We start from the raw sequence: 18,364 nt of genomic DNA on the forward strand, positions 1-18,364 counted from the left end.
CTTTAAAAATGTGTATTTAATGAAAGAAACATAATATAACCTTCTGTTATACATCATTACAAAGAGTATTTAAAAAGGTTTTTTTTTTTCACTCAAAAACAAGTTCAGAGATGTTCAATATGGCCCCCTCCAGACACTCAAGCAATATCAACCCAATACTCCAACTCGTTCCACACTCTGTAGCATATCAGGCATAACAGTTTGGATAGCTGCTGTTATTCTCTTTTCAAATCATCAATGGTGGCTGGGAGAGGTGGCCGAAACACCATATCCTTAACATACCCCCACAAGAAAAAATCGCAGGGGGTAAGATCAGGGCTTCTTGGAGGCCAGTGATGAAGTGCTCTGTCACGGGCTGCCTGGCGGCTGATCCATCGCCTCAGGTAGTTGACATACAGGTAGTTACGGACAGATAAGTGCCAATGTGGTGGCGCTCCATCCTGCTGAAATTTTCCTGGACTGCGAACAAATGCTTGCTGGATGCGTGCTACATTTTCATCACTCATTCTCGGCCGTCCAGAACTTTTCCCTTTGCACAAACACCCATTCTCTGTAAACTGTTTATACCAACATTTAATACACCACCTATCAGGAAGTTTAACACAATACTTCGTTCGAAATGCACGCTGAACAACTGTCGTCGATTCACTTCTGCCGTACTCAATAACACAAAAAGCTTTCTGTTGAGCGGTCGCCATCTTAGCATCAACTGACGCTGACGCCTAGTCAACAGCGCCTAAATGAAACTTTATAGCTCCCTTAATTCACCGACAGATAGTGCTTAGCTCCGCCTTTTGTCGTTGCAGAGTTTTAAATTCCTAAAGTTGTGGTATTCTTTTTGAATCACCCTGTATTATTCTTATGGTCCTTTTCTGCAGTTTGAAAACTGTATCCCTGTTTTGTGCCTTAGATCCCAAGAAAAAATCCAATTCTCTGGTGTGGTAATGATGATCCACATTTCCTTTTTCTCTAAAATTGTGATTACTGGTGTACTGCAGTGTGTTCCAAAATTTAATCTGTCAGAAGTCTGAATTCCCACAGAAATTTGGTATGTTTGTTTTTGGATAATTTTTACGGATGCGGTCCCACCTATTCCTTGGCAGCAGCAGATGATAATTTTGGCGTAAGTTCCAGTGGGTCTTTCACGCAACAGCATTATACTCTTCTTGTACACAGTGTGACCAATATTTATGCAACAGTTAATAGTTTCCTCGGCTTCTTACTAGAGTCTGCACTTCTGCCAATTTCACCATTCTGGTGCTGATAGCATTAGTACTGATGGGTTGTTCCTGCGCAATAAAAATCTGTCCTTCTTCAGGGTACCATTGGTCAGCAAAGACCAGGTCTTTTCTTATCTACTTTGCCTTCGATCATGTCCTTAAACTAACCATGTAATACTTTATTGTGTAGGCTGTCAGTCCAACACTAGAGTGCAGCTTCCTGGTACTGATTCTTGGTTTGCTGAATTCTGAGAAGTTTTCTGTTGATGCTTTCAGTTTGATCTGATTGTCAACTGTCTTCCACACACTCTGCCAAGGTGTGCTTTTCTTCTCACACAAGTGAACAGCCTACAATCTTGCTCCCACTAGAATTGAAATTGTTTCTGATAATCTCAATTTATTGAAATAATTTTACATACCATCTACTACAACCAGATGAACAATATCCTCCTGGTCCTGTGTGTCAGCATGCAGAACTCGAACCTGGAAAATTAAATTACACTATCATTAATGGAATTATTTAATTTCCATCATTAATGAACTTCCAGAGATAAAACACAAGACGAGATTAACAGTTAACAAAGTAATAAGTCTGCAATTTTGCTTTGCTTACACAACTCTTTCTCAAAGTTCGGTGCTTTATTGTGAAAAACTTGCAAGAAATTTACTATTCAAAGTAGTGGCTATCACTGGCCACTGCTTTCACCCATATTTCAGGCAGCATACAAATCCTGTGGCAGAAGAAATATGTGTCTTTTGAGGAAACCCACAAATTGATCAAATTTTGGACTCATCTGTACGATCGGAGATGCTGGTCGGCCAGGTCCTGAGCCATTGATCAAATAGGTGGTAGTCAGAGAGAGCAATACCTGGAGAACAGGGTGAGTGGGATAGGACTTCCCATTTCAATGTTTCTAAGTACATTTTGACGGGTTTTGTGACATGAGGATCAAGCATTGTTATGTTGCAAAATCACCTTTTCTGGTCTATAGCTCCATTTAGGCTGTTTGTCTTTCAGTGCTTTGCTCACACACAAAAAATGCTTTTGATAATAATCTCCTATAATCGTTTCTGTTGGTTTCAGTAGCTTTGAAAACCTGCTCTCTTCCAGCACTGCGCAGGTCTTCAAAGTCAAAATCAGTGTTCGTGAAGTGCTGAAACCATTCTTTCACTAATGGGTGCCTCATCATAGCTCTTACCCAGCTGTTTAAGAGCCTCAGCCACAGATTTCTTCATGCTAAAGCATAAAACGAAAAACTTCCCACAAATGATGAAAACTTGTGTTATAAGCTGACATCTTCAATTGAGAATAACTATGGTGCAATCACAAATCGACTAACATTTTGATGGCATTATGTTTACAAATGTCTAAGTGTATTGTATGACACTGAGACCTACCACCTGCACCACAACTTGCCGCAACTGCCACCTATTGCGAAATGTATGAAACCGGAATGTCCCTATGGATGGAGCTAGCCGTCAATGTAGGGCCCGTGACACTGCATCTGCAGCACCATGTGCTTCCCATAATGGCTGAAGACTAATGTCAACACACAGTAACCCAAGTTCCAAACATTGGTATCAGTTTCAAACCCGCAAACATGTTGAGTTTTGTGCCTATAAATGATTTGCAGACAGCACTTTTTTTCATTGGAAGAAAGCTGATGCCGAGTCACTTTGAATGCTTGTCAAAGCTTTCAGCAAGCATGCTCTTGGGAAAACAGTGTGTTTCAAAAAATTCCAAAGTGGTGATTTTGACATGAGAAATGACGAGCACGGAAAACCACCAAAAAAGTTTGAAGACAGCGAACTGCAGGCCGTATTGGATGAAGATGATTCTCAAACTCAACAGGAACTCACGCAACAACTGAATATGATGTAGAAACCCATTTCTCTTCGGCTGAAATCTACAATAAGGGTGCAGAAAATGGGAAAACGGGTTCCACATGAACTGAACGAAAGACTGTAAGCAACTCGAAAGAGCACTTATGAAATGAAATGGTGCTCACCGGATACAAAAGAAAGTAGTTTCTCCTTCAAATAGTGACAGGTGATGAAAAATGGATCCTTAGCGTCATAAATCATGGGTGAATCCAGGCAAACAATCAACATCCACTGCAATACAAAATCATTTTGGAAAGAAGACAATTCTCTGTGTTTGGTGTGATCAGAGGGGTGTCAGCTATTATGAGCTGCTAAAACCTGGTGAAACCGTTAACACTGATCGCTAGCACAGCAAATGATCAATTTAAATTGAGCATTATGTGAAAAACGAGTAGAATGTGGAAAATCGCAACACATAGCCATATTGTACCACGATAAAGCCCAATCACACACAGAAAAATGGGTCATGAAAACAAGTTGGAAAATACTAGGGCATGCAGCTTACTCACCAGACTTGGCTCCATCCTATTATCATCTGTTTGCTTCACTGGGAGACACTCTCACTGAACAACATTTCGGTTCCTATGAAAATGTACAAAAATGGCTCACTGGCTGGTTCGCTTCAAAAGAAGACCTGTTTTGTTTTTGGCGTGGCATTCATAGCCTGCTGTAGAGGTGGGAGAAATGTATAAATAGCAATGGAGATTATTTTGAATAAAATATTGTCTATGAGTTTCAAAAAACAGACGTGTAATTATTGCAACCAAATTCCAGTTTCAACTTCTACGCCTAGTAAAAGTCAAAGGAAAGAATAGTTGAAGCATTCACAGAGCCACATTTTTGACATAAATATCCCAAAATAGGATAAACAAGTCATCCAGATTCTGTTATAGCTGCAGCAATAGGACTCAGTTTGCACTAAGAGCTTGTTCATTTTACTATGCATTTCTGAGTGGAAGTAAACATATAGGCCTATTAGCTTTCATGTGTGAGCTTCAGTATTTTATATTTAATTTGCTCATTTCCGAGTTCACATGAGGTTCACACCATGATAAATGCCACAGGTGACTGGCTCACTAGACTTGCAAAAATCTAGCTCAGCAATGTCTGGATAATTGTTATATTACTTGCAACCACTTCATCAAAAAGATTTATTAATAATCATAAAAAACCTTCTGCAGTATGGGAAACTAGCACCACTCATTCATTCAGCATTCACTACATTTCACAGACTCCATACAGGAGGTGCATACTGAAGGATGTGAACCAAGTCACAATATTAATCAACAAAGGACAAGTACATTACAAAACCTTAATCTGCATATTGTATTAACAATACAAAACCTTAATCTGCATATTGTATTAACAATAAATTATCACCATATTGCTTAACAGTATTAACATTTTTTGCCACCTAAATTGAATCAAGTAAATAAAAAAAGGAAGCTGCTACACTGAAAAAGCTGCTGCTGTCCCGGTCACATAGCTCAGTGACTATCAGTTTTACAGCTAAATAACTGCAAGTCACTGGATCTAAAATTAATTACCAATAGCGGTTGCAGTAACAATCCAAAGCTGGACATGAGCAATTCTAGGTTCCCGCAGTAAGTGTTATCTGACAGGATGTCTACATTAAAGCCTCCGCAAATAATGATTCCCCAGCAAAGTCTGCATAATCTCATTAAAATTGTTTTTAGCTGCATTGTGAATGCTACGACAGTTCCTGCTGGTCCTCTAACCTGTCAGTATTACACAACGGCATGTTTCTTTATCTACTACTACAGTACAGCATTCAAAAAGCTGTCCATCACAACTTTCATTAAACTTGAGAGCCTCACAGTTAATTCCATCTTTCACATATAGTTCCACTCCCTGTTTTTGTTATTGGTTTTATAATTGTATGATACTAGCTTGTATCCATCATGATGGATCTGCTCATTTTCAATGATTTCCACATGTGGTGGTCTCATACAACAAGTCTGCTCTAATTCCATATGCTCTTTCATTTTCTTGTAGGATATGAGAATGTCATACTTTTTATATACGGGATTTCAATTACAGCAGCCACAGTTCTCAGTTTCAGAAAAATTTTTACTTGACTTACATTCTTACCTGGTGGCCATTCTTAGATTTGTTCACATGTATAGTTAGTCCTACCTGTCAGCAAAACATTTGATGTGGATTTGGGTAGTTGAGTACATATGCAAAAGTTGTCAGCAGTTCCCAGAAAGCTATAAGTCCCAATGGCTGAAACACAGTATGTAAGTTGCTGCTCTGAACTGGAGAGAGCCTCAGGAACCTGTTGAATTAACTGTGGCACCTCAGCCGCTTTTGTAATAGCCTGGAACCCTGTCACTGCTGTCCCTTCCAATGTGCTCAACCTCAGATGTTGATCTGCTTGAAAGTGAGGACTGTGCAGTGAAGAAGATGTGGATATCTGGACATAGAATTTGTGTAGCAGCTGTGCAGCTGTCCCTCTACACCTCTATAACAGATATATGGCAACACGTCTGTTTCACCAATGTAAGGCTGCTGCAGAATTTGTGAACACATTTTATGTTCATGTACTATGAACTCAGATAATGAGAATCTTCTCTACAGGAATCGACATGGATTACGTAGAGATTTTATGCAACTCAGTTTGCTTTGCTGATATGAGAGACCTGGAAAGCGAAAGATAAAAGCTCCCAGGTTGATGTCATTTTATTTGAGTTCCTGAAAGCATTGAATTCAGTTATGAGCGAAGTATGGCCACATGGCTTATCAGACCATGTTTTGTGACTGGATTGATGATGTCCTAGCACATAAAACTCAACACAAGGTTCTTAATGGGGTAAAATCACAAGTAACTTTGTACATACACCAATATGACTGTTACCATTGACTATATACGTAAATGAACTTAACATCATCAAAGATAAATTCAATCGAGCACACTAGTAACTTTTGACTCAGAATTGCTGGCCAGTACATGCCTTGAAGCATTGGCGATGGCATATTTTATGTGTGTGTGTCTGCAGTCTGCACACTTCGCTTCTACTTCCTGCGATACATATTGGCAAACAATTCTATCTCATAATTAATGACACACAAATGATCTGGTGGATAATATACAAAGCTCCATAAGGCTATTCACAGCTTATACTGTTAAATGCATGAAAACCTGCAGAGGATTTTAGTTCAGGGACTGGTAGTAGACCTTCAATGTAAATAAATATAACAAGTCACACTTAAGTCAGTGTACTGCCTGATTATATTACTGACAATAAAACACTTGAAATAATAACAAAAGCAAAATATCTGTTGTCCTAGCTGTTCCTTACCTACACATTTATGAGATTATAATCTTCTTACATGACAAAAATTATTTGAGTAGAATCGTTTTAACCACCCACACACCATACAACAATGAGAATTTCATGGTTCTCAAACACCAACTGAAATTATATGCAGCTCCACAGGATTTGGCAATGAAAATATGTAGTAAATTAATAAGTGAGAATTTAATTATTATGAAGCTAGATATTTTAAAAATGAGAATGCAGCAGATTCTGTGGGGAAAATGCTGCTGTTTGATACATGAATTCAAGGAGGATGAACTCAATGTAATGTAGGGATAACTTAATATGTAATACACACAAGCAGGCACACCTCAAGCATACATGACCACTCTCAGCAGCCGTTGCAGGCAGACTGCAATGGGGCCATGGCAAGCGGAAGCAGAAATATGGAGCGGAGTGGAGAAAGGGTAGGGATAGCAGGGTATGGATGGAGCGAGAGGACTCAGTGCTGCGTAACAGAGCATGCAGGGTCTGAAGATGGCCAACAAGGCTGTCTGGCACAGCACTGAGAGACTGTGGGGGAGGGAGGTAGGGGGGAGTTATTCATTTGGTTGGATGATTAAAGGGAGCAAACTACTAGGTCATCATCAGTCCCTTTGTCCTCAAACAGACGGATCTATATGACTGTAGATCAGAGAAAGCCTACCATGCAAAACCTACAGGAAGAAGACCCGGAGGTCTACCAATATCAGCGAAGCTAAGGTAAGGGACAAAAAGAAGAAAAGGAGAGAGAGGAAGAAAGGCAAGTATGGCTCCCCATCTAGGAGCAGCTGGAAGCCCCTGAAAGCAGAGTGCAATGAAGGGACATGCAACCCCAGCCCGTCATGTACCACAAGTATACTATTCTGGGACTGCCTCAGAAAGATAGCAGCACGGACAGGGCTATAGAAGCACAGAGAGACAAAAATGAACAAGTCTAACAAACCACATGAGAGGGGGGCGGGAGGGGGGGGGGGAGGGGAGAGGGGGAAGAAGAGTAAAAGAGCAGGTAGGGTGAGGACTGGGCTGGACCACCAAGCCCAGACATCTGCAGCTCAGTCTGGGCAGTGGAGGCAACACAGTGTTCTGCCAACCCCTTAATGGGCCAATGACGTTAAGAGGCCCTTCCTTAAAGTGAGTGGTAAAAGGCCACTTCACAAATAAACTGTACAACTAAGTCAGCCACTGGAGCATTGTCTTCTAACACCAGAGGTAGCAAGCCAAGGAGATTAAGAATTGGCAGCAGGGTGGCTAGGTTGAGACAATCCAGGAAAATGTGGACCACCACCAAACGACAGTGGGGGTCGATCCTCACTATGTACAAGATGACTGTGAGTCAGTCAAGTATGGCCAATGCGCAGGTGGAAAAGCACAGTAGAGTCCTTGCAAGAGGCCTGCATGGAGGACCTCCACAGATCTGTAGTCTGCTTTATCACCTGTAGTTTGTTTGCTGAAGTCTGAGTGAGTATTCCATATTCTAGGCACCTAAAACTTAACGGCATAATAATGGCTGAAGGTCTGTTTCCAGAATACTGATGTCGAGAGTCAGTTCACTGGTATCCTGTTTGGCCAGCCTATCAGGAGTTCATTCCCCGGCATCCCGGTGTGGCCTGGGGTCCAGAAGGAGGTCACTGAGCATCCACACTGTTCAAGTACACACAGAGAATTCTTGATAGCAATCGCAAGAGTAGCACTGGTCGAGAGCCTGCAAACTGCTCAAGGAGTCACTGAAGTACCCACCAGTGCGGGAACAGGTAAGTGCAGGAACAGGTACGTTCAAGTACACAAGAGCCGGCTACCAATCCCACAGTGAAAACACTAGCCATCTGGCAAGAAGAGCAGTTCAATTTCTCCTGCTCAAGTATAAGCAAAGCCTACATGACCAGCAATCATCAAGCCATCAGTGTAGACAACTTCTGAACCTCAGGATGCAGCAAGGATGGAGAGAAATTGGCAGAGGAGGCCCTCAGGGTAAACCTTGCCTTTCGGACCTTGTAATAGGTCAAGACAAAGCCGAAGCACCACGAAGATGTACGGGAGTAGGTCCAGAGCAGAGATGGAAGAGGAAATAACTGTAGTTCAGAGAGGACAGACACGACACAAGCTGCAATCATAGTGCTGCTCAGGGTCACCACTGCGGGAAATGAAGCACTGTTGTGTTTAGAAAGAGGAGAAGATAGTTCAGATGCTTAGGAGAGCTGCGAACATGGATAGCATAATTGGCAAACAGCTGCTGATGCCTGATCCACAATGGAGGGACCCCAGCCTTCACGAGTAAGCTGTTCACAGGGCTGGTTCGAAAACTCTCCAGTCAAGTTGAATCCCATATTGGTGTATCAGATCCTGTATCCCAAATGCTGAGAGCGATGCCAAACCGTATGCTAGACTTTCATAAACGTGACAGGATTGTATCAGGGCTTTGTAAAGCTCAGAAGGGTAGTGCGATCTGCACCCCGGCTGGTGTTACTTGGGCACTGAAGCATTTTAAGATGCAGCCAGCGCTTTCACTTAAGCTGGCAAAGATGGGGAATCCAGGATCAAAGACCAGTCCTAAAATGTAATAAGTCTCCAACATATTGAGTAGTTCGTCCTCAAGGTAAAGTTTTGGTTGTAGGTGAATGGTATGCTGTCGACAAAAATGCACGACACGAGTCTTGGTGGTGGAAAATCAAAAGCCGTGGGTTAGTGCCCATGCCTGCACCTCTCTTATGGCATGTTGCAGTTGACGCTCAGTGACTCCTGCACTAGAGGAGGAATAGTAGAGGCAGAAGTCATCAGCATACAATGAGGGTGTTACTGAGGACCTCACAGCTGCTGCTAGACCATTGATGTATTATTAGAAAGAGGCACACTCAGTACATAACCCTGCAGGACCCCATTTTCTTGGATATGGGAGGTACTGTGGGAAGTACTAACTTGAACCAGGAATGCATGGTGCTACAGGAAGTTCTGGATGAAAATCAGGAGCAGAGCCCAGAGACCCCAGTCATGTAAGGTAGCAAGGATGTGGTGTCACCATGTGGTGTCATAAGCCTTTTGCAGGTCGAAGAAGATGGCTATAAGGTGTTGATGCCAGGCAAAAGCTGTTCAGATGGCAGATGCCAAGTAAACCAGATTATTAGTAGTGGAACAGCCTTGGCAAAACCCACCCTGGGAAGGAGCCAAAAGACCCCCATACTCAAGGAGCCAACACAGCCACTGGCTCACCACGTGTTCAGCTTACAGAGAACATTGGTGCAACTTAGTGGGCAATAACTGTCCGTCTCTAGTGGGTGCTTATCCCAGGTCAGTACTGGGCCAATGATGCGCTCTTGCCATTGCAAGGGAATTCGTCTTTAGCGCAGATGCAGTTAGAGATGGCAAGAATATGATGCTGACAATCCACTGGTAGGCACTTGATCATTTCGTTGTGGATGCAGTCCGGCCCTGGGGCTGGGGCTGTATCAGGGCAGTGGGTGAGGACACTGACAAATTACCACTCACATGAATGGACGATTATACAGATATAGGTGGCATGTAGTAAAAGATAACTGCTTTGCTCCAACTGCTGTTTTCGGACAAGAAAGATGCTTGAGCACAGTGTAGAAAACAATGTTCGGTAGCGGCATCTGGGTCAGTGTAGACAGTGCCATTCAAGATAATACCAGGTACACCTTCAGGTGTTTGGTATCCACGGAGATGTCTGATCTTAACCCAAACCTGCGATGGAGAGATACATAGTCTGATAGTTGAAATGCACCGTTCCCAGCATTCTCGCTTCTATCTTTTTAACAGGTGGTGGATCCGGGTAACGAGCTGCTTAAAGGCAATGAAGTGCTCCATCAATGGGTGCCACTTATGGCGTTGGAGTACCCGCCTATGATCTTGAATGGTCTCTGCAACTTCTGAGGACCACCAAGGTACTGTCTTCCATTGGTGACGGCCCTACGAATAGGGGACCGCTAAATCAGCTGCTGAAAGAATGACTAGTTGTAAGATGGATTGCCTCATCAATACCTCCATGAAGCATGGAGCCTATGTCGACAGCAAAGACAAAAGTATCCAAGTCAGCACTGTTGAGAGCCCATCTGGGCAAGCATCCAGGGGAGTGACCCTGGGGGAGCGACAGGAAGATTGGGAAGTGGTCACTACCACACAGGTCATCATGGGCTCTCCAGTGGGTGGATGGGAGAAGACAAAGGGTGAAAATGAAATGGTCTGTGGCCAAGAAGGTTCCATGCCTCACACTGAATTGTGTGGGGGTACTAACATTCAAGAGGCAAATGTCAAGTTCTACATCTACATCTACATCTACATCTACATGGTTACTCTGCAATTCACACTTAAGTGCCTGGCAGAGGGTTCATTTTCATACTACTTCTCCACCATTCCACTCGAATGGCGCGTGGGAAAAAGTAACACCTGAATCTTTTCATTCGAGCTCTGATTTCTCTTATTTTACTATGATGATCATTTCTCCCTATATAGGTAGTTACCAACAAAATATTTTCGCATTTGGAAGAGAAAGTTGGTGATTGAAATTTTGTAAATAGGTCTCGCCGCAAAGAAAACTTCCTTTGTTTCAGTGATTACCACCCCAACTCGTGTATCATATCAGTGACACACACACTCCTATAGCACGATAACACGAAAAGAGCTGCCCTTCTTTGCACTTTTTCGATGTCCTCTGTCAATCCTACCTGGTAAGGATCCCACACCATACAGCAATATTCTAACAGAGGACAGACAGATGTAATGTAGGCTGTCTCTTTAGTAGGTTTATCACATATTCTAAGTGTTCTGCCAACAAAGCGCAGTCTTTATTTAGCCTTCCCCACAATATTATCTATGTGGTCTTTCCAATTTAAGTTGCTTGTAATTGTAATTCCTAGGTATTTAGTCGAGTTGACAGCCCTTAGATTTGTGTGATTTATCGTACATCCAAAATTTATCAGATTTCTTTTAGTACCCATGTGGATGACCTCGCACTTTTCTTTGTTTAGTGCCAATTGCCACTTTTCGTACCATACAGAAATTCTTTCTAGATCATTTTGTAATGGGAATTGATCGTCTGATGATTTTACTGGACGCTAAGTTACAGCATCATTTGCAAACAATCTAAGGGGGCTGCTCAAATTATCACCTAGATCATTTATGTAAATCAGAAACAGCAGAGGGCCTATGACACTACCTTGTGGAATGCCAGATATCACTTCTGTTCTACTCAGTGTTTACTGTCTAGCACTACAAACTGTGACCTCTCTGAGAGGAAATCACAAATCCAGTCACACAACTAAGACGATACTCCATATGCACGCAATGTGATTAATAGTCGCTTGTGAGGAACGGTATCAAAAGCCTTCTGGAAATCTAGGAATATGGAATCAATCTGAGATCCCTTGTCGATAGCACTCATTACTTCATGGGAATAAAGAGCAAGCTGTGTTGCATAAGATCAATATTTTCTGAATCCGTGTTGGTTATGTATCAATAAGCCATTTTCCTCAAGGTGATTCATAATGTTCAAGTACAGTATATGCTCCAAAATCCTACTGCAAATTGAGGTCAGTGATATGGTTACTCATATTTCCTTTCTTGAATATTTGTGTGACTTGTGCTACTTTCCAGTCTTTAGGAACAGACCTCTCCTCAAGTGGGCAGTTGTATATGATTGCTAAGAAGGGCACTATTGTGCATGCATACTCTGAAAGGAACCTGACTGGTATGCCATCTGGACTGGAAGACTTGCCTTCCTTAAGTGATTTGAGTTGTTTTGCAACACCTGAGACATCTACTTTTATGTCACTCATGCTAACAGCTGTTCTGGTTTTGAATTCTGGAATATTTAGTTCGTCTTCTTTCATGAAGGAATTACAGAAAACTGAATTTAGTAACTCCGCTTTAGTGGCACAATCATCGGTAACATTTCCATCTTTATCGCGCAGTGACGGTATTGACTGTTTTTTTGCCACTGGTGTACTTTACATACGACCAGAATCTCTTTGGGTTTTATAGTATATTTTGAGACAATGTTTCATTGCATAAACTATTAAAAGCATCTTGCATTGACGTCTGTACTAAATTTCAAGCTTCCGTGAAACTTAGCCAGTATTGGGGATTTTGCATTCTTCTGAATTTGGTGCGCTTTTTTCGTGGCTTCTGCAACAGTGTTCTGACATGTTTTGTGTCCAATGGTGGATCAATCCTGTCTCTTATTAACTTATGCAGTATGAATCTATCTATTGCTGTCGATACTGTATCTTTGAATTTGAGCCATATCTGGTCTACACTTACATAATCAGCTTGGAAGGAATGGAGACTCTCTTAGGAAGGCATCAAGCGAATTTTTATCTGCTGTTTGAAATAGATATATTTTGCATTTATTTTTAATAGTTTTGGTTGATATGGTTTTGAGCCTCGCTACAATGACCTTCTGTTCACTAATCCCTGTATCCGTCATGACACTCTCTATTAGATCAGGATTATTTGTGGCTATGAGGTCAAGTTTGTTTTCACAGCCATTTACAATTTGTGTGGGCTCATGAACTAATTGTTCAAAGTAATTCTCAGAGAAAGCATTTAGTATGATTTCGGAAGATGTGTCCTGTCTACCACCAGCTTTGGACGTAAATTTTCACCACCAAATTGAGGGTAGATTGAAGTCTCCACCAATTATAACTGTATGAATGAGTACTTACTTGTAATGAGATTCAAGTTTCCTCTGAATCGTTCAGCTATTATATTATCTGAGTCAGGGGGTCAGTGGAAGGAGCCAATTATTACTTTGGTAGGACTGTTGAGTATAACATCTACCCATAGTAGTTCGGTAGGAACTATCTATTTCAACTTCACTACAAGATAAACTACTACCAACAGACACAAACACACCACCACCTACTTTATTTAATCTATACTTTCTGAACATGGTTTACGCCTATGTAAAAATTTCAGCAGAATTTATCTCCGGTTTTAGCCAGCCGTCTGTTCCTATAATGATTTGAGCTTCAGTGCTTTCTATCAGTGCTTGAAGCTCTTTTCTGAACATGGTATGCGCCTATGTAACAGCAGAATTTATCTCCAGTTTTAGGCAGCTATCTGTTCCTATAACGATTTCAGCTTCAGTGCTTTCTATCAGTGCTTGAAGCTCTGGTACTTTTCCAACATAGCTACAACAATTTACAACTACAATACCGACTGTTGCTTGGTCGATTCTTGTCATTTCTTTGCCCTGTACCCTTTGAGACTGGGGCCCTTTTTGATCTTTCCTGAGACTGTCTAACCTAAAAAAACCACCTAGTCCATGCAACACAGCCTCTGCTATCCATGTAGCCACCTCATGCGTGTAGTGGACACCTGACCTATCCAGCAGAACCCAAAACCCCACCACCCTATGGTGCAAGTTGAGTAGTCTGCAGCCTACACGTTCACATAACTGTCTGAGCCTCTGATTCAGATCCTCCACTTGGCTCTGTACCAAAGGTCTGCAATCAGTCCTGACAACGATGCTCCAGATGGTGAGCTCTGCCTTCAATTCACTAGCAAGACTGGCAGTCTTCACCAACTCAGATAGCCACCAGAAACCAGAAAGAATCTCTTCCGATCCATGGTGACACAGGTCATTAGTGCCAACATGAGCCACCACCTGCAGTTGGCTGCACCCTGTACCTTTCATGGCATTTGGAAGGACCCTTTCCACATCTTGGATAATTCCCCCCAGTATGCACACAGAGTGCGCACTGGCTTTCTTCCCATCCTTAGCTGCCATATCCCTAAGGGGCTCCATCACCCAACTAACATTGGAGCTCCCGGTGACAAGAAATCCCACCCTCTGCGCTTGTCCGGACCTCTCAGGAAGACCAGCCACTGCCGCAACAAGTGAGGCCACCCTTGCTGGCTGTGAAGTACTTTCAGCAGTGGGCAGTAGCTCAAACCTGTTACGGAGATGTAAGGGTATAGCATTGCGGCCAGCACCAACTTTCGCCTTCTGCCCTGGTATTCGCGACCCTGCCACGGTTCGCCAATCACCTTCATGCAAGTGTCAACCGGCAGGGATGACCGAATCCGAGGGCACAGTGGCATCAGGGATCCCAGGCAAGGCTACAGATTCCAGAGGCACCAAAGTGCTCGCCTCGGGTGTCCCAGTGTCACTGCGGCACAGGGCAACAGCCTGGAACCTGTCGACCATGGCCAACACAGCTTCCAGCTGTTTACGGACGGTGGCCAATTCCCCCTGAATCCGTACACAACAGGCGCAGTCCCTATCCATCCCTAACAATTTTTTCCCCTCTCTTTTATCTCACAAGCCATACAAAACAAACAGACGACTGGCAACTACATGAATTTATACTATATGGGTACTAAAACATGATGCAACAACTCTACAATACTATAATACACCCAAAATTCGTGAATTACACTATGCAAGTACCCAAAAACATACAAAGAAATTAATAATTAAACTATAAAACAAATAAGTGAGCTAAGAGTGCAACTTGCTGCTGGCTGCTGCTTGTCCAATGGCGGCAGGGAGCACTGTGCCAATAAATTTTCAAGGTCTTTACTGTGGCCGCTGATTGTGGTTCCACCCCACAAAGGGTCATGGGTGTTGAAGTAACTCAAGATTAGAAAAGGTTGGGGGAGCTGAGAAACCAATGCAAAAATTATGTTCTCTGACGTTTCACCATTAGGATGGAGGTAAACATTGCATACGGTTATATCCTTAAATGCCCTTACCTGAACAGCCGCAGCCTCCAAAGGGGTATTAAGAGGCACAAGGTCACTATATATTGTGTCTAGAATATATGTGCAAACTCCACCTGACACTCAGTCAAAGGCAGCACAATCCTTATAATACAAATGTTGCTGGAAACAAAGTCTCCTGAAGGGCAATGAAGAAGGCAGGGGATGTGGCCAAAAAATGTTTTAGCTCAGTCAGGTGGTGGAAAAAACAGCTACAATTCCACTGAAGAATAATGTTATCAATGTACAGTGAGGCCATGAAGGGAACAGGGAAGCCGGTTATGCCTTAGGGTCACATTCTGCCACAGGTTAAGGGGTTATGGCATCAATATACATAGGTTCCAGGTTCCACTGCGTGGTGTGAACTGGGGTCTCAGGAGCCGCCAGACATTCCACCACAGCCATTGGAATGGAATAGGTGGAATCTGCTGGCATGGGGGCCCACAAGGATGTCATTCTTCGTTGAGGGCTTTTTCTTACCTTTCCTCTTCTTAGAGGATTTTGATGACTGCAAGGGCTTCTCTGAACCAGTTTCAGGTAAAGAAGATGATTGAGAGGCCCTGCAAACAGCAGGAAGGTGATTTGTCTATGGCTGGGAGGTGGGTGGCAAGCCACTGATCTGAAAGTAGGTGTGGGGGAGCAGCAAGAGGGGAGCCCCAGCTATCACAGGAGCAGGAGCAAGGCATGGTTGAGTGGCTCTGAGGACTCACTTTAGGAGGTGTTTGAGGTGAGAGCACCATCACCAAAGGGGCGACGTTGTTGTAGCTGTAGCATATGACATTATTTGCAGGCTGGGTGCAGCTGCTCGTACTTCTTCTTGACCTCTTGGTAACCACATTTGTCCAGCGTCTTGTATTCTTGAATTTTCTTTTCTCTTTGGTAAACAGTGCAATCTGGTGAGCAAGGAGAATGGTGCTTTCTGCAGCTGACTGGGAGCGCTCACACGCAGTGCTCATCCACAATATCTACAGATTGGGCTAGTGCTACAGCGCGAAGACATTTGCCAAATCTGAAGCACTTGGAGCACCGCATGAGGGAGGGAGACATACTGTTTGACACTGCATCAGTATAATATCACCCTGACCTTTTCATCAGGCAATGAAACACCCTCAAAGGCCAAACTGAAGGCACCAGTAGCAAACCTATTGTCCTTTGGTCCCCTATTTACACAACAGACAAAGTGTATACTCCATCGTTCCAAGATGGCACATAGCTCATCATCAGATTGTAAGAGCAGGCCTCTGTGGAAAATGATGCCCTGAATTAAATTTAGACTATTATGGGGAGTGACAGTCACTGGTATGTCACCCAGCTTGGTACAAGCAAGCACTGCCCATGACTGGGCAGGGGATCCTATTTTCATCAGAACTGATCCACTTTCCATTTTACAGATGGCTGCTACTTCTCCAAATTTGCCTTCTAAGTTCTCCTCAAGGAACAAGGGTTTTGTGGCCAAGAAGGAATCATCATCAGTCCTTGTACAGACCAAGTATTGTGAGGAGTATTGCTTTGCTTGCCACTTAGCCCTATGTTTCTCCCACCGCGTATCTACCTGCACTGAAAGATGACTGCCCTTTCACAGAAAATGCTGGCAATATATGGCCACCACTGGGAACTTCATCTGCTTCATTTGTGGCTGATCCACCGTGGTGCCATCCACTTTGAACAGGGGCTCTTCCCATGGGTGCCACGCAGCCTCAGCAAAGGCTATCTGGCCAGTAATCTGTTGCTTAGAGGCCCCATGCCCCAGTCACAATGAGCATGTACTCCTAGGCATGCATGGAAAATTTTCAGCTGAGTCTCCGACATTGCAATCCCTGCATGGTCAGGGGGCTACAACAGTCCAGGTACTTGACAGACCCCCCCCCCCCTCCCCTTTCTGTATGAAAGGGAAGGTGCACATATGGAAAAGCTAAAGCACATTGGGTGACCTTCCCTGCACAATCTGCACTTATGGAGAATTTTGAAAATTGGTGGCAGATCAAACCCAAGAATGGGGACCATGTGTTTATTTAACAAAAAGTTGTAGAATATGCCAGATGTGGAAACTCGAAGCCCAATCATAAGCCTGGTCCAAGCAGGGTTGGCACCAAGAAAACCATTCGTCGAAAGGCAGAGAGAGAAATGGATAGTAGAAGTGTAAGCATGCTGCATGGAAAGGAAGTAATGCTGCAAAGGCTGAGGCTCCTTGGTAGCCAAACACTTAAACCACAAAAGAGTAGTGAGCCCCTTAGGGGGAGGTGGGGGGAGGCGGTGAATAGGTAGTAGAAAAGGAGAGCAGCAGAAAGGGGAAAAAGCAGGTAGCATTGGCAGTGAGCGGAGCACAATGAGGGTGAGGGACGTGAACCGAGGAGAGGTGAAAGGCTAGAAGGGGTGGAAACAGTTGGGTAGAGGGTGAGAGTATGTTAGGTTACCTTAGGTTCAGGGTGGAATGATTTCGGAAATGGAAAACTGTTGTAAGGTAACTCCCAGCTGTACAGTTCAGAGAAGCTGGTGGTGGTGAGAAGGATCTAGATGCCCTGGGATGTGTAGCAGCCATTGAAGTCAAGCACATTATGTTCAGCTGCATGGTGTGCCACAGGGTGGTTCATTTTGCTCTTGGCCACAGCTTGGCAGTGGCCATTTATTCTGGTAGACAGCTGATTGGTAGTCCTAACAAAACAAAAAACAGGCAATGACTGCAGCCGAACTGGAGTATAACATGGGTCTTTCATATATGTGGCCTGGCCTCTGAAGGGGTGGGATAAGCCTGTGACAAGACTGGAATAGGAAGTGCTGGGTTGGTGCACTGGGCAGGTCATGCAATTGGGCCTTCCACAGGGATATGATCCCTATAGCAAAGAACTAGGACTGGAAATGGCATAGGACTAGTATGTTGTGGAGGTTGGGTGGATGATGGAACATCACTTTAGGAGAGGCGGGAAGGATCTCGGGTACAATTTCTCACATTTGAGGAATCAGCATGGGTTTCGAAAAAGACGGTCGTGTGAAACCCAGCTCGTGCTATTCGTCCACGAGACTCAGAGGGCCTTAAGACACGGGTTCACAGGTAGATGCCGTGTTTCTTGACTTCCGCAAGGCGTTTGACACAGTTCCCCACAGTCATTTAATGAACAAAGTAAGAGCATACGGACTATCAGATCAATTGTGTGATTGGATTGAGGAGTTGCTAGATAACAGAACGCAGCATGTCATTCTCAATGGAGAGAAGTCTTCCGAAGT

The 18,364-nt window shown here is 43.5% G+C and overlaps 1 protein-coding gene across 4 annotated transcripts in view; it reads right to left on the reverse strand.

Annotated features, from left to right (window-relative positions):
• The window catches only part of LOC126281745 (uncharacterized), a 221,055-nt gene that overhangs the window by 186,831 nt on the left and 15,860 nt on the right, over nt 1–18,364 (reverse strand). For 3 of the 4 annotated variants that reach the window (XM_049980961.1, XM_049980943.1, XM_049980935.1), the window contains exon 2: nt 1,640–1,703. In XM_049980961.1, the coding sequence (XP_049836918.1) occupies nt 1,640–1,703 (64 nt within the window). Of the gene's footprint in view, nt 1–1,639; nt 1,704–3,613; nt 3,749–18,364 lie in introns of those variants that run through there. The other variant, XM_049980953.1, reaches the window with a different exon arrangement.

Source organism: Schistocerca gregaria, chromosome 1 (assembly GCF_023897955.1).
Source record: "Schistocerca gregaria isolate iqSchGreg1 chromosome 1, iqSchGreg1.2, whole genome shotgun sequence".
NCBI classification, from domain to species: Eukaryota; Metazoa; Arthropoda; class Insecta; order Orthoptera; family Acrididae; genus Schistocerca; species Schistocerca gregaria.